The sequence below is a fragment of the Limulus polyphemus genome, unplaced genomic scaffold, assembly GCF_000517525.1.
Source record: "Limulus polyphemus unplaced genomic scaffold, Limulus_polyphemus-2.1.2 Scaffold36, whole genome shotgun sequence".
In the NCBI taxonomy this organism is placed as follows: domain Eukaryota; kingdom Metazoa; phylum Arthropoda; class Merostomata; order Xiphosura; family Limulidae; genus Limulus; species Limulus polyphemus.
Genome location: NW_013665646.1, coordinates 1,263,053 through 1,287,132, shown reverse-complemented (window position 1 = coordinate 1,287,132; position 24,080 = coordinate 1,263,053). Strand labels below are relative to the sequence as shown.

Here is a 24,080-nt window from a genome sequence, read left to right as displayed (position 1 = left end):
TCCTAATCCCCCTTTAGGTGCCTTGGCAGTCTCTAGTGATTTTGACGTCTTGTCTTCACAATCACATACTATTTATCGTTTACTTGTCCCTCGACATTCTCATCGGATTGAGCAACATCACTATCATCTACCTTGGGGCTGTATTTGGGCTCGTGTTAGTTTGTGTCACATTGATGTGCACCTGCAGGCCTTCTATTGGCGCATAGCTCATAATATCTTACCATCTGTATTTTCGTGGTATCAGTACCTCTGAGTCCTGCCCACTCTGCAATGATCTTGTCGAGTCCTTAATGCACCTCATGGTTTTGTGCCCTATTTTTATCCAGGCTTGGCGATTTCTTTCTGATTTATTTCGTATTTCGTTCATTCCACCTGATACTGTACTGTATCATGTTCCATTACCTGTGTCCTAGCACCTAGAATTTTCCTTTCATTATTGTTTAATTCTTTTCAAACATGTAATTTAGCTAACAAGAAATAGATATGTATACGAAAAGTCTTGGGATACTTTTCTTAATGTCTTGCGTCTAGTCAAGTTTCGACTTCTTTTGCGTCTGGAGGCTGACTGTCAACTCCTGGATCCTTTTGTCTTTTATAATCGTTGGCGTCCAGATGTGTCGCCACTCTGCACTTTAATTGATAATCGTGTTTCATTGATATTTTAATTTTTATTGTATATATGTGTATCAGTGAATTATCCAAATTTGTAAGGTTAATAATTTTCTCTGTATATTCTTGTTACTCATCTCACTTGTGATTATTTTTTATGTATCCTTGTATAAAAGAATAATATTTTGATTTTTTTTGTATTCTTGTTTGACAGTGTATAATTTCATTTGTACTGTTCAAATATTGATTTTTCCTGGATAAAAGTATGTCATTTCATTTTATTAACATTTTGATTTTTCATGCATATTAGTGTATCAACTCATGTTGTAATATGCTTTTGACCTTGATGTATTAATTTTCTGTACTCATGTCATTTTCATGTAAATGCCGTATCAATTGATTGTCAGTGTACCTTTTTGTCAAGAATTGTAACTCATTCTTCCTTTTGTTATTAAATTTTCAAAATTGTATCAAACCTCACACCCTGGGATTCATATGATGTCCTCCCCATTAATCCTCTGACCCTGGCATGGGGTTATGATTGTATGCACATACAGTAACTCGGGGTGAAGTTGGAAAGCGTGGGTTCTGGAAATCTCCCCATAACGTTGGTCCAGTGCTTCGGGGTACTTGTACCATCCAGGAGGAACCGTTCCAGCTCGCTGGCCTCCAAATTAATCCAAAAATAGATTATGTTTACTTTCAGCTGTGGTATCTATTTTAGGAAAAATTAAGAAGAAATACTTATTTAGTCACTGGTATTAGATTGTGTCTCACATCTGGTAACCTATTCCAAAAGAGCACAGGCTCAACAACAACAACAACAAAAATCATCATCAGACAAGAAACCTAATAACCAGAACGCTTTTGTCATCCAAACCAGATAAAGGAAAGTCTACTTTCCGAAGGTGCTCATATTTTCCATTTTCTTTTCTGATGTTACTTTTTTGTTGTTATTATTTGCACAATATCGAGATATTTCAACCACGATTAATAACTTCAGGTAATTGTCCTCAAAATGAAAGTATTCGTTTGCTTAGTGTGGATATGGTAAGTTCTGGCGTGTTACTGATAAATGATGGAATCTTTGTTTGGTGTGGAGGAACTCCTCGTATGAACATATCTGCAAGAGTTATTGGTATGTTTGGTCACTCTCCGTGAACACATGAGGTTGTGTATTATCTTTGGTACTCGTTAATATTTCCTGGTAACTTATGGACTACATCAGATAATCATTAGAATAAGACTTTAGAATTTTAAAGCAATTTTTCGTGACAGGTAGTTGTTAGAATTTGCCTGTTAACTTTGCCCGTATCTAGTTACTATTCTTATACGACTTCAACATGTTGAAATAAGGGAGTAATGTCTAATAATTATTGTTTTGTTTGTTTCGGATATTTGCGCCAGCTATACAAGGGCTATCTGCACGAGTTGTTCTTAATTTTGAACTGACAGGTTAGAGGAAAAGCAGATAGTTAACAGCAATCACCATCAACTGTTGAGTTGCCTTTATCGAATAGTGGGATTTGATCGTTACTCTTATAACACACAAAGACGGCCCCCAAAGTGCGGAGTGCGACGATTTCTTTTCGCGGCATCGGAAGGTAAACCATGGGGGCTAATTGTTGAAGTGTGTCAAGAAATATTTTATGTTTTGGTCATTTGCTTTTAATTGTATGGCTGTTTGTTGGTTGATGACAGAGATTTTGAGCATTTAGTCTGTAGACTGTGAAATAAGAGTTTCATAGTTAATTACTGTTGGTATGTTGAAGATAAATATTGAAGTACATGAGAATATGAACAGCATTACCATTATTTTATAATTTTGGAGATTTAATATTTCTTGCAGTCACTGTTTTTAACTCTAACCGTGTCTGTTATAGTATTACATGTACATGTACAAAATATAATAAATAAAGAACGAATTTTACAGCATTCTTTACTAAACAGTTTTCCTTTAAATTATAAAATGTATGACGGTATAAAATGTTTTGTAATACAGATTCTGTGGAAATTTTAAGAAAGTAAACACAAGAAGAAAATTAATATAATGAAGCACACTTTTATTTCATATTTATCGTTTTATTTGGATTATAAATACATGTACCAAAGTCAAAGTTCATTTATTATACCATCCTACTAACATAATAATTTCAATTTTTACAAAAGTATCTGAGTTAATACACATACACAAACAGCTTAAAAATTATCATAGTGATATACTGTGGCGTTATTTGAGCATCACAACTTAGCAAGATGAATTAGGTAATGACGTATGATTGGCGTTTTTCATTATACTTGTAAATGGTATCACTTGGACAATGGTCAGTCCTCTTTCCCATTATAATCACATGTGTTATGAATAGCTAGAGGTTTTGGATGTTTAGAAAGTTTAAAATCCCTTCCAAATCTTCCGTTTTTTCACTTGCAGAGTTTGGTCCATATGGTCCTCAAAGTCATCGTCCAGTTCGTCGTCTACTCCTTCATCACTACCATCATCAACATCCGGAGTGTTGTAGTTGGTCTGTAAACAAAAGTCACCATAAGAATTTGCAGATTTTACTTATTATCATATGAAATGAATAACACGCATGACAGAAAATTAAGGTAGAACAGTTTCCGCGATTAATGCTTGAATTGACCTTTAATTTGTTCACATTAAAAACACCTGCCTTATATCTAAGGTCAATATTCATAGTTTTATTATATAACTATGTGTAAATTCCTAAGTATTTCCAAATTTTATAAATAGAAATTCTATATTCAAAGTGATTTTATAATTATCAAGTATAAATTGATGTGATGCGAAGATATATAAATACTTTTTGATTTACGATGTCCTTCACAATCACAGGATTGGAGACACAAGCTTGGCACACCATCTTGCCGACACCATCTTCGGTCGCAATACATCTACAAGTCTGACACTGTGGGTGTTCTGCAGTCATGGCCATACGACGGGTTATGACATCGATGAATTTCTTGGCTTTTCTAACGTTCTTTGTCAACTTATCTGTACTGAAGAATGTTCCTTTCGATTCCCAAGCCAAGGGAACGCAGTGGTCTTTCGGGATTTTCACTTGAGAACGAACAGCCTTATCGCCCTTTAATATTTTGTCTTTAGCATCTTTTAATGTGTATGCGTATTCTGTGTCGAGACCTAAGCAAGTTATAATTTCGCATTAGAATTCAAACTAAAATCCACAAAAGCTAGATGATAAATAAAAGCATCGTTTTTATTTATTTATTTCAGAAAGACCTAGTTTCCTTTCTCATACAGTATTCCGTAAAATTTGCAAAGTGGTAGAAGTTGCAATTGTATGAAAACTTTTACACAAGATACTGTAACACAGATCTAAAAGTTCTAAGAAACTAGATCTTGATTTAAAAAAGTTTACTGTCAAATTATAGTATCAGCTAAGTAAGGAGTAAGAAGAGGAAAAAATCGGCCTAAGATATGAAACTAACCTAGTAATCGGTTTGCTGTTTTCGACTTAATAGCTGATTTCATCTGGAATTCATGGTCCATCAGCAAGTGAAGAGTGATTTCATTGTCCAATAGGATCTGCAGAATTTCACCGTAGTCACCCTGGAGGAAAATTTGTGAAATAATTTTGAAAGCATATTGATAAATCTAAAGTTATTTTGTATCTGCCCCCAGTGGCACAGTGGTATGTTTGCGGACTGATATTGCTAGAAACCGGGTTTCGATACCCGTGATGGGCAGAGCACAGATAGCCCTTTGTGCAGCTTTGTGCATAATTTAAAACAATATTTTGTATCTCGAAAAGATTCAAATTTTCCAACCTACTTTAGTTTCTAACATTCGTAGTAATATACAAGTTAACAAGTGCCTTCGTTTAAGCAGTACTTCTATATTTCCGATAAAAGTAAGCAAAATTGATCAAAACATGGAAAATCATTGTAATAAAAATAAGTATAGTAAAGTGATAAATTAACACTTGCAAAGGTTGTAATGATAATCCCAATTTTTTTACATAAATCCTGTTTTGCATAATTGATTGGACATTAATACTGTTATTTATCTTGCAGAAGAATGTTCTAATTAACGACAGCTTGAGATAACGGGAAAATACTTCAAGACAAAAACAAACAAACATACCTTCTCTGTAAAACAATAGATTCTACTGACCTTTTCGTCTTCACTTTCACAAGTAGAACACTTGGCAAGGACAAAAGTCTTGGTGGATCCAACATGAAATGGAAGACCAGTAGCAAAGCGGATGGCATGAAAGATGTTACTTGGGCCATCGCCAATGGTTAGACTGGTTATGGCTGAGTCTATAGAGCGGATGCTGGTAAATACTTCACCATCACTGGTGTGAAGATGGGGGACACCATGAACTCCATCAGCTCCAAACCCGACAACGGTGTATCGTACATCAGTGTAACCCTTCTCTCGGTAGCTTTTGTCCACTCCTCTAGCCAGCTTATCCAACATGGGTATCACATCTTTGTTACAAGCTTTCTCTTCAATGATGAACACAATATCTGCTACTTTAAGTGACATGTTCCTGATTACAGTAGTTTCTCCCTCCAGCAAGGTGGTGCCATCATAGGTCTCACATTGCACTTAAAAACAACCACATTATTAGAAGACCTACACTTTTTTTTTAGTATTTTGAAATATAAGTAAATTATAGTTCTCTAGAACTTTCGGAGGTGGTAAAATATGATATAATTAAACTACAACAATGGCATCTTAGTAATATTCCATTAAAAAAAGGTAAATCTTTTGGTTAATATATATGTATAAATCTGAAGTTATAGTTTTTTTTTAGATTCAAAGATAGCAAACCTGAATTTATTGGCAAAAGCACAGTAATATTCCAACGTTAGTTATCTTACTCTAGAATGTAGGAAATATACTTCATTAAAAATGTTCATATATAGATATATATGTATTTCACTTTTTTACCATCGAATACAATTATATTTCGTAATACTAAAGTTTAACAACAAACAACGTTATTAATCATTAAACACCTGTGGATGGATGTATCCAATTCTGAGGGTTCAGGAAACGCATCACGCTGTAGTAACCATCCCAAAGATGGAAATCTTCACTGAACAGTTTGTACTTGAAATCTTGAAGGTGCTGGTACAATGGAAAGCTGGTGACGTCTAGTACATCTAGCAAGCTCTGACGATTGATGGGAAGCACGAAACTGAAACCTATTTGACCTTGTTCGGGTTTGAAGGTGTAACTGATGCCTGCAATCATGCTGGACCAGTCCTGAACGAGTTCTTTGACAGATTCTAAAGTTACCTTCTTCAAATAAAGGAAAGATCCACTGATCATGTTGTCAACTCCAAAGTACCTGGCAGTCTTGGATCCCTGGATAAGTAAAGGATTTCACTGTAATTTCTTTTCGTCATTTTTTTCTAGTTACGTTAGGTTATTTTTTATTATGATAATACCAACCATCAATGTTCCCCTCCACTTATAAAACGATTTGAGTTTAATAGGAAATATCTTACCAACAACACACGCGCAATGAAATAAAACACTAAAAGATACGTTTAAAAACTACAAATGTTAAATTCAGCCATATAAGAGTTCTTTCGAAGGAAATAACACGAGACACCAGTAGCAGCAACTTAACTTTAAGCTATCCTAATCACTGTTTCGTTTTGTTCTATAAGATCACAGACTTATCGTCGAGCTAATGAGGAGCCATGTTTTTTGTTTAACCGTTTTTTTTCTTCTTAGAAGGTGAAATAAGCCTGAGAGAAATCGAGAAAAAATAATTTGGATTTAAGTAATTTTTTTTATCCTGAACTACTGTTTTCAATATCTGGAATGGTTATGAGTACAATTAAATGGTGTGCTTACAATAGTAATCCTTTGATAAAAGCTTCATTTATTATCCAAAAGAACCATACCTTGTTGTAAATGTCTCTAGATATATCTTTGATATATTCTACGTGTGGGTGTTGACGGAACTGGGAATATTGGGTCGTGAGGGAGGATAAGGAAGTTCCCAGGCCTTGCTTGATGTTGTCGTACAGATTGGAGTTGTAACCACGACGGAAAGCAGCGACGGTGGTTCTAATTCGGTAGACGTAGTTGTTCAAAGCAATGTAATAGGGATGATTGTAAACCTCCTCGGTCAGGTAATCAACAGAATCTAAATAAATATATATTTTGTAGCTACAATATGTATAGGCCTTTCCAAACACTTTCATTTTCGGGTTCATATAAACGATAACATGATTATTCTTGAATCAGTAGAGTTGTTTAAACATTTGTTTAAAAACAAGTTAAAGCTTGGAATGGTCTATTCTTTCATTAGGGTGTGTGTTTATTAGCCAGGCTAGTTTCGGAGAATTCCACTCTTCATCAGTGACCCTGGACACTACCACCAATGAAATATCAGACCAAACCAAACCTTCATACTAGTGAGGTATCGAAAATCAAAATGGTGTATTTACGTGTTTTACACTCACTAAAAACAAACCTATCATTCTATAGGTATTTGAAGAACTTGTAGCAATCCGCCACAATTTAATTCTTCATATTGTTATCTGACACTGGCAGCTTGTGCATAATTGAATAAGTAGAATTGTTTAAACATTTGTTTAATAACAAGTTAAAGCTTGGAAGTGTGGCGGATTGCTACAAGTTCTTCAAATACCTATAGAATGATAGGTTTGTCTTTAGTGAGTGTAAAACACGCAAATACACCAGTTTGATGATTATTCTTGTTATACATTATGTTATTTGAAATATTTCCCTTCAAATCGATCATTACACTCTTTTATTAAAACAGAATATGAAATCCTTCTCCATTTTCTTTTTGATTAAATTAGGTACTAATAAGTATAGAAACTAGATTACTAAATTACTACATGAAGGATTTTCCTTTCTTACCTCTTAATGTCTCCATTATCTCAGAATAAGTATTACAGATAGTGGAACAATAATTTTCAATAAATGGGGTATAATGGCGGATGAACCATTTTGCGTTTTTTATCATACGGCTTAATTCTGTGGAAATGTCAATGACATAGGAAACAACTGGTTTTGTCCACTTATAGGCATTCATACTGAAATTCCTGATGATACGAACTGTCCGATAGAAAATCTGACCATAAAGGTCAACGATGGTTTCCAGGATTTTGGCGGATTGTTTACTAATGTAGTTCAAGGTGATTGTGAACACACGTCCAGTCACGGAAACACCGTTTTTCAAAGCTTCACCAGTTGACGAAATGATGGAACTAGGTAGATTAAAGTTTATAGTATATGAAATCAGACAATTAAGTGAAGCATAGCTATGTGCACTTACTTATAAGTTAAAAAAATATTTGGAAACACTACAGACTGTTGTGTTTCATTGGATTATACCTATTATTACACTTAATATATAGTAATTAGAAAGATACTGTTGATAGATAAAAAGAAAATAACCATAACGTCCTAAAATAGTATTCTATAATACAAAAATACTTGATTAGTATTTTAAGTTATCTTGCTGGTACATGTATACTTTTCTTCTAAAATTATATTATAATTGAACTGTAGCCTCCAGGCTTACCTAAAAGAATCAGCTACTGTTTCAATACCACCGATAATGTCCCTGACGTAGAAGTCATTCTTTCTGTACATCTCATAAACTTCCTTGCTACCCAGTTTTACCTCATGCTGTAGGTTAGAAAAGTCATGCTTCATTTCCTGATAGAAGGGCTTTAGTTCTTGAGCCACAGATCTTTCCAGCATGGCAGATTTGGCATTCAATTCCTGGAAAACTTCACTGGAGACGTCATCCATGATGGATGCATAAATGTTGTTGATATGTTCGTACTTGGACACTATTTGCTACATTATCCAAATGTATGATAATATATGTTAGAGAATCCAATGGAATAAGAAAAAAAGAACGTTCCAAAAATATTATACGCCCACAACTGCGATCACTTCAAATTAAAATTACTGTTTGGTGATATTTTAATTCTCACAATAAGTTCCTTATTACATGTCGTAAGACAATACACAGAATACCTAAAATTCTTCTTAACTATTTGATGACCCAGGAGAAATCTTGATTGAAGAAAAATGTCATATTCCCGCTATTTCATTATATCTCTGATATATAAACAGTAAGATAATTAAAAAAAAAAACATTTTAAATTTAATTTACCTTGACGTCGTCTATAATTTCTGGTCTCCAGCTAATACGACTCCTAAGTACTTTAGACTCCTCCAAACCAAGATCAAAGAGCACGTCAGAAACAACACTGCCTCTATTACTGTGGTTGATCTCAAAGTGAGCTGCATCCCCGGGTAGGGCGACTCTTACGTGAATTCCATCGTTTTCTGATAAAAATAATGCCATAGAGACATATGAATGTTTTAAAATTAATTATTATTACTTGTAGAGACATATGAATATTTTAAAATTAATTATTATTACTTGTAGAGACATATGAATATCTTAAAATTAATTATTAGTACTTGTAGAAACATATGGATATTTTAAAATTAATTATTAGTACTTGTAGAGACATATGGATATTTTATAATTAATTATTAGTACTTGTAGAGACATATGGATATTTTAAAATTAATTATTATTACTTGTAGAGACATATGAATAAATGAAGAAATTTATATAGTAACTAACTTTTTTAATTCATCTGGGTTACGTAATGTAGTTTTATTAGCTTTATGATTTTAGAGTATTTGGTGTCCTTGATACTTTCTCATCTCTTTTAACTTTTAAAGTAAATATACCTTACTCTAACCGAAGAGTAAAGTTGGTAATAACTACCTGGCGTGGTGATGTTCAGATCCACTTTCATGTTTCTTTTGCTAAGCCGGAAGTGAGAGTGGACAGGACTGTGGTCATTGAGCTGTTGTTCTAATGCAGCTGTGAATTCGTGGTCTCGATTAAACATGCGACCAAGCATTTTTAGCTGGTTGTCCCCGTCTTTAATCTGATAACACAGAGAAATATATATTAATCAGTGGCGTGTTGTACTAAGGCGTTTCATGAAACAGGATAGAATTATGAAATAATGATATACGTCTATGATATTTTGGGGCAGGAACAAAACATCCATATTTGGTTCTGCATACTTTACATTCTTCAGTTTTTACACACTCAACGTTTAATATAAACTCTTATAATTATTATTAACTATTGCATGTTTACATGTGATAATTCAGTTTTCCTTGTATCATTTTTGTTCTTATTTTGTTGTCATATTTTACCAATGTTTTTGAAAATAACGAAAAAAAAACTGTTTTACCTCAAAGTGGATTTCCTGTTGTAGTTTCATTATTTTAGCCTTCAGTTCCTGGACACGTTGTATTCTGTTGCGATCGAGGAAGATAAACTTCACATTGAAGACATATTCATCGTTATTATTGACAAGATGACCACTAAAAGATATGTCTAAGTTGGTAACTGGGTGTTTGACACTGGCTTCTAGCGTATATTTTGATTCTCCCCAACTCTGAATATTTCTAACTTTGATCTCTGCAACCATGTTGTTTTGGCTACGTCGAGAATAGCCCACTTCAGCTTTCGCATAAAACTCAGACGAAGAAACAGAGAAATCACCGAGAATTACAATTTCCTGGAGAGGTAAGATGAAATCATATTGTTTGAAAAGTATTATTATGCATTATGATTTGAAGTAACAAAAGTATCTGAGAATTGTAAAAACGGATCATTTTAATTTTTATACGTGATACGCTAGCCTTTCGAATATTTCTATTGATAGGTAATGTACCAATAGTTGTGGTAAATAATGAACTTAAAACATTAGCCATAGTAACAATTTTCAGTTGTGTTTCAACTGAATTCTACTGAGAATTATTTCTTTACGATCTAACTAAATTTAATTCAGATTACTAACCTTGGATAGACGAGAGTGTTTGATGGTCATCTGGACTTTGTGGTTCGTTACATCTCTTCTACTTTTATCTTGATACTCGAAGCCAAGACCAATGCGTTTGTTTATATCTTTAGCTGCATCCCATAAAAACTCGATGTTGATATATTTACCGTTTTGAAGAGGTTCAGTTTCTCCTTTAAGCTCAAAGGAACGGCTGGGAAGACCCACTTTTCCAAAAAAGTCGATACCTCGTTTTGATGATTCAACAAGTCTAGCTTCATAAGAGATGGTACGACGAGCTTCAGCATCCCATGTGAATTCAGTGACATGATTAAAGTGCAACCAGGTGTTTTGGTAGATGGTATGAAAAACCATTTTTCTGGATGGGATGTTACTTTCAACTTTGAGTTCTATTCCATTTTCTAAGGACTTGGCATCAAAAGAAAATTGAATAGCAGATAATGGAAGTTCAACATTCATATATCTGTGGTATCCCCACGATTCGTATATAGATGATGTTTGTACCTTTAATACTTTTCGATTGTTGTAAGTTATTTCTATTTCATTTTTCATATTATCTTTATTGAGAACACTGTATTCAATATTAGCTTTCCTGAGTATTTGGAAAGGAGAAGTGATCTTAAGTTCTCCTGAGTACCCTTTATTGTTTATTTTGTTGTCCAAATTGAAAAAGATTCTCTGGTTGCTTCCCCATCTATGCTGGAAGCTGCTAAGAAACATTTTGGAAGAATCTTGAACAAAAAAGTTTGTTGCGATGTTCTCCCAACCTCGGAATGGTGTACTGATGGTGATATCTGCTTTCATATTAGTAAGGTCAAAGAATCGGAAAGAACCGTTGACAAGTGATGTTTCATCCTGAGGGTCCTTAAAAGTAATACGAATATTATAGTGTCCCTGTTCAACAGTGTAGGTTATACCCAAATTGTAGTTTTCATAACCACGGAAAGGAGTAGTAATGGCAAACTCACCATTCCAATTTCCAGGAGCAAACTTCATTGATGTAGAAAATTGTATCTGTGAATGTTGATCCCATTCATACCCCAAAGTTGCTACAAGTTCTTGGCCAGATGTTTTGTAATTGGAGAACACTGAGTATCGTTTCTGTGGAAGTGTCAAAGTAAGTCTGGGATTAATAAAAGTCAATTCATGATTGTAATGTAGAGTAGCCAACAGTCTAATACTGTGATATCTTTGAATTGGAAGCTTGGCACTGATGGATATATCATACAAGCCAGTGTTACGGCGAAATTTTCCAGCAACAGACATTTTTGGAAAAATGTAAGTAGAAGTTTGTACCTCAAGAGAGCCCTCTATGTTCTTAAAGTTTTCATTGAGAAGTTTGATATCAGTTCTTACCATTTTCAGAATGTCAAAAGGAGTATTGATCGTGAAGAAAGCTTCCAGCCCCTTCCAGCCACTATTACGGATGTTTCCAGCTACACGAATTTCATTTGTAGGTGTTTTAATCAGAAAGTTACCCTCCATAACTTCAAACCTTTTATTAACAAAGCTGCTTGTGACTGTAAGAGATTGGATATTGAAGACTGGTGTTTGTATACTTACTATGCTCTCTATTTCTGTATCATACAGCTTTAGGATTCCTGAAGCAGTATGGATGGAATAAGGGGTGGCAAATTTGAAGGAAGTTTCTAATTCATGATTATTATTGTTTATGTATTTCCACTCAATCTCGATTGAACGACTTTTTAAAAGCTTACTTTCAACATTTCCTGAAATTACAATTGTATCTTTGCCGTATTCATATGCCACTTGCAAATTGTGCTTATCCACTTTGGTACCAAGGCTAACATCCAGTTTCTGCTTTTCAAACCTTTCACTTCTATAAATGGCACTAAAGCTTAAAAGCCCATTTTTAACAATTGGACTCTCAACAGTTCCCTCGACACTAAGTTTCTGTCGAGTTTTCTGGATGCTCCCAGTGAAACGGTGACTGATATAAGGTGTATAAAATCTTAGGACTGTAATGTACGCATTAGGCTTAGATGTTAGCTGTAGTTCTAGAGTTAATTGTTTTGTAGGAAGAAGAGAAGATTGAATTTCAAATAACAACTCCCTTGTAAACTCCAAGTTTTTTAAAGCTACCTTAGCTGTATGTGCTGAACTTTCAATTGTCATTCTGGCTGAAGCATCAAACTGGGTAATCCAATCACTATTGATGTTAAGATTCATATCAATATTTGAAAAACTTAAGAATGGCAAGTCTGCTTTTAAGTTACCTGTAATTTGACGATTTTTATAATTGCTAAGGTCTCCAGAAATGTAGAACCGACTATTTCTGCTGCTTCCAATGATTGAAATTTGTTTTCCTTTCTCAGAATCCAAAATGTTACCAGTTACTTCTAATGGGCTAATCGTTTCAAAAGGAGTTGTTATCTTCATGCTACCCTCAATTTTCTGAGGATTTATACCTTTAAAACGTCCTTCGATACTTATTTTATGGTTAGGATTTGGGGTGTTTACATTCAACTTTGCTTCCAGTTCCTGTTTGTCAACCTTACTGAAAAGAAGATTCATGTTATAGGTTTTACTGTTCCAGTTAAGAAGAGACTTGAATGAAAATCGTTTGTCTACATTCTCGATGGTAGATGATAATTTTATGTTTCTGTACGATAAGAATGGGGTTTCGAGGTTAGCTGTGAGTTCAGTTGGATAGAAGTCATTATGTTTAACATTTCCTAGTACAGTTATTTTCTTGCCAGGTGACCAGGTGGTTGTAAGAAATAAATCAATTTCATTGTGTTTTTTCTGTATGCGTCCATTCAATACAATGTCCTCATATTCTTGGAAAGGTGTTCGAAGTATTAGAGTAGTAGAAAGCATATTACTTGCAATTTCGTATTCAGAGGAAAATTCAATTTTATTCTGAAGTCCCCACATCATTATGATCTGAAAATTTCCTTGAGGTCGTCTGACATTTGCTTTAGCTTCAATATGGAAGGTTTCGTATCCTTGAAATGGACTAGTGAAAGAAAGTGATGTTTCAACATTGTCTTTTTCTTGACTAAATTCTGCATAAACCTTCATTTTCTGATCTCTAGGCCATTGGAAGGAAAGTTCTGTAGTTCTTTGGTTTTTGTCAGATGCGTATTTTCCATAAGCAATTAGTTCCTCAAAGTTACGGATTGGACTTTTGAAAACTACCTCAGCTTCTCCTTTTCTTCTGTCTGTAAATAAAGATCCACTTATGGATACCTTACCATTATTTCTGGGGTCATATTCAACTGAAAGTTCACCAGTACGCTTTCTACTTGCAAGATCATACTTTCCAGAAAGAGTGATTTTTTCATATCCATAAAAAGGACTTGTGTAGATTATATTTCCTTCAACTCGTTGCATTCTATGAATTGCTAAACGTCCATCTAGGGTGATTTGTTTGGAGTCATTCCACCTAATATTGAGCCGTGGCTTATACTCGTCCTTGTTTTCCTCATATGTAGTCTCAATTAACAGCGACTGAAGTATGTCAGATGGAGTAATCAATTTAATTCGAGCCTGTATGTTCTGCTCGTATGTCTGGCGATCACTTAGAAACTCTATCATGATGTCAACTGGTGCCTGTCTGTTCCAAATAAAATTTGTATTGTGTTTAAAGGAATTTGAAAGGAAGGATTGTTTTGTTATTGTTTTAGCTGACTTGAGGCTCTCAAAGGGAGTAAGTATCTCTAGTTCAGACTGAAAGTTGTAAGCATCCTGAATTGTAAATCTATGAACAAATTGTAAGGAATCCTGATTTTTAGAAGCTTCTAGGTGACTATTAAACCTATCCTGGTGGTTGTTGTCATGGGCAATAGATATTTTCACTTTTTCATAACCAACAAATGGAGTCGTGAATACAAGTGCACCATCCAAACGTTGTTCGGTGTAGCTGATTGAGTGACTTCCACTGAGATACATAGTTATTTCCTGGGTTCCATATCTTATTTTACCAACAGTTTTCAAGTTGTCAGTAAACTTATGGGATAGATCAAGGGAAACGTGCTCAAAGTTACGGAAGGGTGTAGTGGCAAGAAACTGGATGCTTGCATCAGATGTTGATGTAATTTTAACTTCACTACTAAGCGACACCTTCTGTCTGGTAGGAAGACGAGCTTCAATGCTTGATTTAAATGTATGGCTGTAAATTTTACAGAAACCACTGACTTCCATGTTTTCGTACCCACGGAAAGGACTGGTAAAATATATTTTCCCAATAACATTTGTGTCATAATATGTGCTTTTATTGGTTCCCTGCATACCAAACAGAACTCGCTTGTAATCCCAGTTAACTTCAGTGTCTATATTAACATTCTTACCATCATTGGAATAGACAATCTTGGCTAAAGCAGATTCGAAGCCAGTAAAAGGTGTTACTGCTGTAGTTTTAATTGAAAATGTGTGTTTGTTCTTTGTAAGGCTAAGCTTTCCATCAATTTCAATGGCCATTTTCTTTTTTACATCCCACTGAAACTCAACCTGTGACTGAATATGATTCTGATTTTGGGAGTGTAAAATAGAAGCAGAAAGGTCTCGAAATGATGCAAATGGACTTGTGAAGTTTACTCCTCCACGAATACCTGAACTAAGAAGAGATCCAAACATAGAAGAACTAATTTTTCTATTATATCCCCACTGGACTTCTAATTTATTAGAAATATCAGAACTGTCCATATTATGATAGATGTCCATTTGCACCTGCCCCAGGTTTGGATTGTTAAACTTGACAGAGCCTTGCAAGAAGCAACTGACTTTGCTAATACTGTATCGTCCTTCAGATGTTAGTGTAGTTTTTCGGGAGTTTTGTTCCACTACAATAGTGTTTTTCCATTCTTCGCCATTATCACTGTGGCTTAGGTGAATACCACATATCTGAAAACCATCAAAAGGAGTTATAAGAGTGATGTCAGTGCTGATCTTCCGTCTGTTTGACGAGATGTAGTTGTCAGCTTTAAGCTCCATGGTAATTTTACGATCCGGTCCCCACTCCAGATCACCCACGGCGTTCAATGTGAAGGGTCCCTTGGTAAGATGACCCTCTATCCCGTTGTTGAAAGAGGCCTTCATTATACGTCTGAGAATTTTCACAGTGATAGTGCCTGTTTGTCTAGAAACCATATTTTGATATTCAGAGTCAATGGTGATTCGTTTTTCATGATTTCTATCAGCATCCCACTTTAAGTCCAAGGAACCAGTTTTCATGACGTTGGTATTCTTCAGATCTAAAGTACCTAAGATACGACGGATTCCTTCAAGGTTGACATCTATATTTACTTTCACAGTATTCTGGCTACTTTCAATAGCAGCAACAGTAGAATAGGAGCTACCAGGGAAACTCACTATACCAGAAAACTTGTGGTTCCAAAGAGAAGTAGTTAAATAATCACTCTGTAGTCTGTACTTTTCTCTAGCTACTTCCATACTGATTGCTATCGCATAGTCTCCTGGTCCAGCACTAACATAACCAGCAACACTGACAGGGGTTGTGCGAGGAAGTATAATTTCAACGTCAACTTCATGCCCTAGTTTGTGTCGGTCACCTTTGTTCTTATAGTTGGCTATTACTTTCATCTGCGATTCTTGCCATTGTCCATCGATGGAGACACGATAATCATTACGTTTGTTTTCAATAACCTCTCCAGTTAGCCTCATCTCTCTACCAGGGTACTGAAGTCGAGCATCAGCTCTTAGCTGGAGGAAACGGATGTTTTGTTTGCTCAGTTCTATACTCGATATGATCTCTTTCGTCTCGCTGTATTTGAGGTTTAAGGTACTGGAGAGAAAATTGGCATCATTTTTATGTTTTAAGATCAGAGCATAATCGATGTTACCTTGTGGGTACTGGAATTTCAAATTAGCAGAGACTTTGTTATCAGCCAATGACCCTTCATAATGGAGAAGTTGTTGGAATTTGATCCTTTGAATTTCGCCTCGACGTCCATCACCGTATGAAACATCAAACAGATTTTCTAGATGCCCATCAGTATTTTGCATTTCCCAGTTTAATACAGTGGCGTACTCTGGTACGGCTGTACTTTGAAACGTTATAGCACCAGTGTACTTAGTGAGTGAGTTTACAGACAAGTCTCGGAATTTGCCGGTGATATCAAAATTCTCACGTCGTCCTCCAAGAACCTGATAGTCGACACTTAACTTGGTGATCACTCCTGATCCAACGTTAATATTCCCTTTAACGGTCGTATCTAATATGTAGGAACTGATTCCAATTTCTCCTTCAAATCGGTCACGATTTTTGATGTCAACATCCCCTATTGAAATGTAAATGTAATTAGATCATATCATCCTATCTAACGTATGGTTATCACAAACAATATTAGAATACTAGAAAATTATTTCCTTTGGAAAATGATCAAGTTACAAACCATTCATAATATTGTTATTAGTAATAATATCGAAACATACTTCTTATTTGTAAACTGTTCGAAAATAATTAGTTAGGATAAATTGTTGTGACACATGGTTAGATAAAGGTGATTTTCAACACACACATAGAAATGCAGAAGTTTGTCATAAACTTCATGAATACTGTAAGGTTTCATTTGAATGTACCAATCTTTTCCTGTCTTCTAAGTGCCAATTTATATTAACTTTAATGTAGCTTGGGAGTTATTCGGCTTTCAGTAAAACTAATATTTAAAAAAATAATAATTACATAGCAGTCTTACTGAATAGAGACTTAGGTAAGTTTTCTTTTTATTTCAATACCTTTCAGAACAATTGGTTTCTCGGTAAGGTCTTGGATCGTCAGTTGCCCACTGTATTTTTCACCAGACACATGAGCAACATAGCCCTTGGCAAACACGAGACGACGATTCGGAATTTTGACTTCAACGTAAGGTGACAATCGTAAGGACTTTGTATTTCTGTCTGTACGAAGGCTCGTTATAACCGAGAGTTGTTCCTTGTCGTCCATGGTAACGCGAAGGTCAATCTTCTTTTCCGTTTCATCGTTGTTGTATTTAGCTGGAATGAATTCGCTCTAAGTAAGGTTAGTCTCTCAACAAACTTCTTCGCATTGCACAAATTTTATTTCTTTTTTGACATAATTATTAATGTTGCAAAACGAGGTTTAACTATATATATATAAAGCATATTATTTTTCTTCACCAAACACATTCTTTTTTATGACGCAGTAATACATAAGTTATATTACATTATATGTTCAGAGAATGTATTAAATACCAAAATTTTATTACCATTTACTCCAAATTTCTTGATGGGGCTTCTCAATTTAAAGTCAAATGAATTTTCTTGTTGATTGAGCTGAATATCCAGGGTCATTTCACGGTCAACAGAAGAATGAGGTGTGTTGAAAGACAGAAGAGCTCGGCGGATGTATTTCCCTGTGCTCACCTATTGAGTAAATGTGACATTAAGACTTGAGTTCCACATTTTAAGTAAACTGCTATTGTCTTGAATATTAAGGTACAGAAAAAATGTTATCATTCTTAGTGGTTTTGATTGATTTATCAAAAGATTCCGTCAACATTAATTTATTGATCTATCGTATGGTACTTTACAAAATCTACCTTTGTTTAAAAAGAGAAGTACAGAGTGTTTCTGAAACCACTGGAAAAAATTCAGAAGTAACGTTACGTAATTTCAACGACCCGGCATGGCCAGGTGGTTAGGACTCTCTCGACTCGCAACCTGCGGGTCGTGGGTTCGAATCCCCGTCACACCAAACATGCTCGTCCTTTCAGCCGTGGAAGCGTTATAATGTGATGGTCAATCCCACTATTCGTTGGTAAAAGAGTAGCCCAAGAGTTGGTGGTGGGTGGTGATGACTAGCTGCCTTCCCACTAGTCTTACACTGCTAAATTAGGGACGGCTAGCGCAGATAGACATAGTGTAACTTTGCGCGAAATTCGAAAACAAACAAACAAATAATTTCAATACGTGTTTGTTATTCGAGTTTTAACGAGACAGAAAACTGAACAAAATCACCTTTTCATTTCTCAAACTTGCTTCAAAGTTGTAACTTGTCAGGGTGGGATCAGCTTTTCGAAGTAGTAATTTGATGGAAGCTGGACCGCTCAAAGGAAACAAGGGGGCATCACTCCTTCCACCACGTGCAACAGGGAAGCTCATCTCTCCACATATCTCCATTCCAATCATTCGACCAAGATATTTACTAGTACACTCGTTGACTTCAGTCCGATCTTCTCGTTTACCTCTTTGTTCTTGTTCTTCGTCACCATGAACCAAGTATATCTTACTCCTGAAACATATCATCATATACAATGTTAAACCGTGTTAGTTCATTCATCACAACGAGAAAATTCCTAACAATTTCAATACTTGTGTATCTAAGAAAAAGGGGTTTAAAAAACAAAAGTTTCTCAATTCTCTACACATCATGTTCAGATCTTATTATTTTGGACAATTAAGCATATAATATTTCAAACATTTTCTTCCACTGAAACGTTTTTTTTAAGTTTAAAACCTTTTGTGGAACATTTTTTTTAGTTATTGTGTTTTGGCACTTGTGTATAAAGTTAAAATCATAAATAATATTCAACGTTAAAATTGGTACACAATTAAAAACATTTTATTTAGGCCTATTTATGTCCTTCAAAAAGTTGACGACTCTACATGTTTCGATGTTGCAACGTCATCCTTTATGAAGGCCATATAGGCCTAAATAAAATGTTTTTAATAGTGTACCAATTCTAACGTTGATTATTATTTATGATTTTATATTTTTTTAGGTCTGAGAAGACTGTTGATTACTTACTGGATATCTACAATCTCGATGTTGTCTCGAGGTACATTCACCTGTACATGCATCAGTTTACCATCTTTAACTTCTACCAAACCATCCATCACTGTAGAAGAATGAAGGACAGCAGCCACTTTAAGACCCGATTGTGCCACGTTAGCATCCACTGTCATTAGAGTGGATATTTCGACGGCGCCACTAAAAAGAAAAGGTGATAGATACGTGTTAGAAATGCTGCTTAGACACGTATTTTGTGTTGTTTTCGTAATGCACATCAAGTGAGCATATATTGATTGATATTTCTCATTATAATTCTATATATTTTTATTTAAAACATATAATTTTCATTCAGTAAGTTGATGAAAGAAACTGTGAATTTTTTAAGTTATACGCAGTATCGAGTCGTGTCTAATCAATGGAGCCCCCCCCCCTCCTCCAGTAGCCTGCGGTAAGCCCCCCGGTAAGCTTGCGATAGAAACGATAGAAACCGGGTTTTGATACCGGTGGTGAGCACAGCACAGATAGCCCATTGTGTAGCTTTATGTTTAACTACAAACAAACAACAAACAAAAAAACACAATCAATAGAACATCATGTTTGAAAAGTAATGTTTGGTTGTTTTTGTCTTCATATAGGGCTTATGTTTCTAGCTATCACAATACAAGTTGTTGGAGTTTTGAAAAACAATAAAAAACTAGTCTTCAATAAGCATATTTAAGATTACCCGATGATTCCATTAGAATACAAACTGCCTCTAAATGAACAATATGTTTCGCAGTACTTCCCTGAATACTGATCCAGTGTATAGGGATGGGAGGAATTACCAATGGACTTAAAGAATAAGTTGGACCTTTGGTATAAAGAGAGCTACCTTAGGCGAGGAACGAAGGTTATTTATTACTGGATAATAGTGTAACTCCCACCCTAAATAATAGATCTCAGGAACAATTTTTCAAGGGTTATGTGAACAGTTGCTATTTGGTTATGCCACTTTGAATATAAGATTCGATTTAACCATCAAACCTGACTAACATGACATAACAGAAAATTCGCACTGATAAAATACTGTGTTTAATCAGATCCACATTAATAGCTACGTTAAGATATTCTTAGAGTCAGTCTTACCTTGGTTGAAAGTGACCGTGTACGTCCACGTGCCTGATGGAACGAATGTCAAACTTGCCACCCATTTTTAATCCAACGGTTGCAGTTCCGTTGACAGCCAAACGTAGAGGAAGACCACTACTGGTGGGAATGGTGTATGTTGTATCTAAGAACATAAAACTCTTCGTTAACTCCACATCCTGTTCTTTGGCCAACTTCAGGAGCATATCCAACAAGCTTCTTCCTGGAGTCATACTTTCTAATTCTTCGAGACGAGAGTAGAACAGTTCGTTTCCAAAAACTTTCATATAGATGGAGCCAGCAGTATCTTTGTACTGAAAACAAACAAATATTAAAACTGAGTACACTGTAGCACAAATGAGGGACGTGTTACACTAAATATTAAAACTAATATATTTCTGTTTATCTTTAAAATACGTTTTTTTTTCAGTATAAAATGTAAACAATGTTTAAAGAACATATATTTTCTAATGTAATATGGAGTATTTATAACACCTTGTATGCAATTGGATAACCTTATTTCAGAAATGTGAAGTAATATGGCTATATACCTTGAAAATGTTAAAATTGATCCAATAATATAAGTAGTATTAAACAGAATAACTGAGGTCCAAATTTTAGTTATAAGTTTGTGAAATTACACTTTATGTTTATATATTTTATCTTGTCTACTAGTTCTAATAAAAAAAATAATAAAAGAGTCCTTTAACAAAAGGGCGAATGTTTAAAAAATGAAGTCATATCTTACCATAGAACTCAGTTTGTCAGTCATGTTATCCTTGGTAGATCGCTTTCCTCGGACTTTTTTCAACATCTTCTCGACAGTTTTCTGTGGGAAGTAACCTTCAGGACCAAAGAATCGTTCAACTAGTTTTTCCATACCTTGCATGCGTCCACCAATCTGAAGGTGTAAACAACAGATAATAAGAACAAATCGCTTTAAGATGATAAAATAATAAACTATGCAGATTTTACCTTTCCAAAAAAAAAAAAAAAAAGATTAAGAGGGGGATTATTTATAGTAAAAAAATGTAACTGGATACTCAAATATTACATCTTTTTTAATTAAAATATTATTGAACAACAACAATAACAACAAATGAAGCTAGATTTACTTATGAAGTGGATGAGGCAAAAAGTAATTATTATAGTACGATGCAAAAATATATAGTTTCTTAATTTATGCATTATTAACGTATATTACTTTACCTTATCATTAAGCTACACGAACTAAAGCCCTCCCCCCCCAGTGGCACAGCGGACTTACAACGCTAGGAACCGGGTTTCGATACCCGTGGTGGGCAGGGCACAGATGGCCCGTTGTGTAGCTTTGTGCATACTTTCAAACAAACAAGTCACTCATGCCCCCAGTGGCATAGCGGTATGTCTGCGGACTTACAACGCTAGAAACCGGGTTTCGATACCCGTGGTGGGCAGAGCACAGATGGCCCGTTGTGTAGCTTTGTGCATAATTTCAAACAAACAAATACGAATTAAAATTATTAGGACTCAATAATAAAGTTGCACACCAGGAGCTGATTTAAGGAAATATAATAGCATATTAGGAAGAGAGGATAAAAAGAATGATAATCGTATCAGCTGGCGTTACCTCGAAGAGATTCAAGCTGTTTCCAAAAACATCAACAGTCAAGTTCATCATTCCTGAGCGTGGGAGGTAGGATTCCGGTGTGAAAATGACGTCACCATCTACGTGAACTCCAGTATTAATGGTATCCATGAAGAAGGAGCCTTCGAAGTAACGCGAAAATTTCCGGATATCCGTGTTGAACTTATTCATGAGGTAAACGTTCAGGAGGATTTCTCTGATGTCCTGTTTGAAGGGGTTGGAGGTTTCCTGCATGTTGGTCAGATGTGTCCACACAAATGAACCCACTAAATTTTAAAAAAAGAGGGGGGATGAAGGTGCTTATAACAATCAGATGTATACTTTTACTATACGTTAAACACGTAAAATCCTCCTTAGCTACTACATGTTTGACTATTGTTAATAATACTCTAGGAACATGTCGAAGTTCCTTTTCCCTCCAGAGAATAAAAATCAAGTGTTCTTGGATAACAATTGATGTTTCAACTTGATATATTTCTCACTATTTTTGTATGTATCAGTGGACTCACCTTGTTTATCCACTTCTTTCTCCAGCGTTTCCTTGACGATGTTGATGACGTGAAAACTGGGACAGCGCATGACAGCCATATAAGCAGTAATACGAATTTCGATGTTCTCGTCATAACTGGTGTAAATTCGCAGAAGGTTGTCTCGCTAGAACAAAAATACAAAATAAAAGTCACACATCGTTCTATAAATATTATCGCGGCCTGTCATGGCTTGGTGATTAGGGCGCTCGAGTCGCTATCACCGGGCCGCGGGTTTGAATCCCGTCACCGAATATGCTTGTCCTTTCATTCATGAGAGCATTATAATGTGACGGTCAATACCACTATTCGTTGGAAAAATAGTAGCCCAAGGGTTGTGGGTGGGTGGTGATGACTAGCGTCCCTCTAGTCTATCACTGCTAAATTATAGATAGCTCACAAGCAACTTTGCGCGAAATTAAAAACAAACCAAACAAACAAATTATAAATGTTATCACATAAAGTTATAATTATGTTTTTACTGGTTTGTGTTCTATAACATATATATTTACAGGTTTTTAGTGTTTTATAACATATGTTTATATATTTTTAGAGTAGTTATTGAAGAAAACTTTTTAAACATCTGGCTATTCTGATTTAAACCAACAAAAATTTTAATGTGTATGATATAAAGTGAAAATGTTTGTATTCATTGGATTTATAAAAATTATGTTATATACATATATGTGTGTGTGTATGAGAGATTGTTTGTTTGTTTTGGAATTTCGCGCAAAGCTACACGAGGGCTATCTACGATAGCCGTCCCTAATTTAGCAGTGTAAGACTAGAGGGAAGACAGCTAGTCATCACCACCCACCGCCAACTCTTGGGCTACTCTTTTACCAACGAATAGTGGGATTGACCGTCACATTATAACGCCCCCACGGCTGAAAGGGCGAGCATGTTTGGTGGGATGCGGATTCGAACCCGCGACCCTCAGATTGTGAGTCGAGCGCCTTATCCACCTGGCCATGCCGGGCCAATGTATGAGAGATATCTGGTGTTTTTATAACCGATCATTTAAGATGTTGTTTAGAAAACGATTTAAGCTTTTACACTGATGCTATATTATTTTCATTTCAGCGTTCCTAAATCAAAAAGTACATGCTGTTTTTTTTTATGCCGTATTCTTATACTTTTGTATTTGGTTAATGCTTTTTCTATATTAAAAAAGTTAAGAAAAATTTTAAAATATCAATCAGGTACATAAGCTTACCGAGACACTACACGAGAAGCGGCGATAAGCCTGGATGGCAGCAAGTCTGACTTCAGTGTCCAGCTGAGGATTAGAGTAACAGTCCTGAATAGCATCCACCACACCTTCGTCTACTCCGATGTTTCCGATAGCTTTAAGAGACAGTAGAACCTAAAACCAAATATGATGATTAAACCTTTGGAAACTTCCTCTTTTATATACTTTTGTAAAGAGAAAAATATTTTGCTCATCATATTAAATATATCATGTTCTTACACACACCTTTAACCCTTTCCGGACAGGTCAAAGACCATGTCATCTCGTTTGTTGACTCGCATTCAAAATTTTATTGAACTATTATTTCATGAATTT

General features: G+C 35.2%; 2 protein-coding genes across 2 annotated transcripts in view; both read right to left on the bottom strand.

The window, feature by feature from the left end:
* Positions 1 to 2,686: 2,686 nt before the first annotated feature.
* LOC106460939 lies at positions 2,687 to 21,173 on the bottom strand. The gene is made up of 18 exons (XM_022388185.1): positions 21,108 to 21,173; positions 20,360 to 20,673; positions 19,250 to 19,432; positions 18,460 to 18,733; positions 17,709 to 17,865; positions 17,218 to 17,475; positions 10,498 to 16,760; positions 9,886 to 10,215; positions 9,405 to 9,570; positions 8,775 to 8,950; positions 8,172 to 8,452; positions 7,505 to 7,854; positions 6,517 to 6,761; positions 5,617 to 5,968; positions 4,763 to 5,202; positions 4,078 to 4,198; positions 3,432 to 3,769; positions 2,687 to 3,133 (listed from the first exon to the last, which is right to left on the bottom strand). Exons 1-18 carry the CDS (start codon positions 21,171 to 21,173, stop codon positions 3,002 to 3,004), a joined length of 10,446 nt encoding a protein of 3,481 aa, XP_022243893.1. The 3' UTR covers positions 2,687 to 3,001.
* A 918-nt stretch (positions 21,174 to 22,091) lies between these two features.
* LOC111086219 (apolipophorins-like) overlaps positions 22,092 to 24,080 on the bottom strand; it is a gene marked incomplete at its 3' end in the record, with an annotated part of 11,422 nt that continues 9,433 nt past the window's right edge. Inside the window, exons 9-11 of the mRNA XM_022388178.1 lie at positions 23,730 to 23,879; positions 22,496 to 22,640; positions 22,092 to 22,252 (exon numbers count right to left, since the gene is read on the bottom strand). Coding sequence (XP_022243886.1) covers positions 22,092 to 22,252; positions 22,496 to 22,640; positions 23,730 to 23,879 — 456 coding nt within the window. The remainder of the gene's footprint in view (positions 22,253 to 22,495; positions 22,641 to 23,729; positions 23,880 to 24,080) is intronic.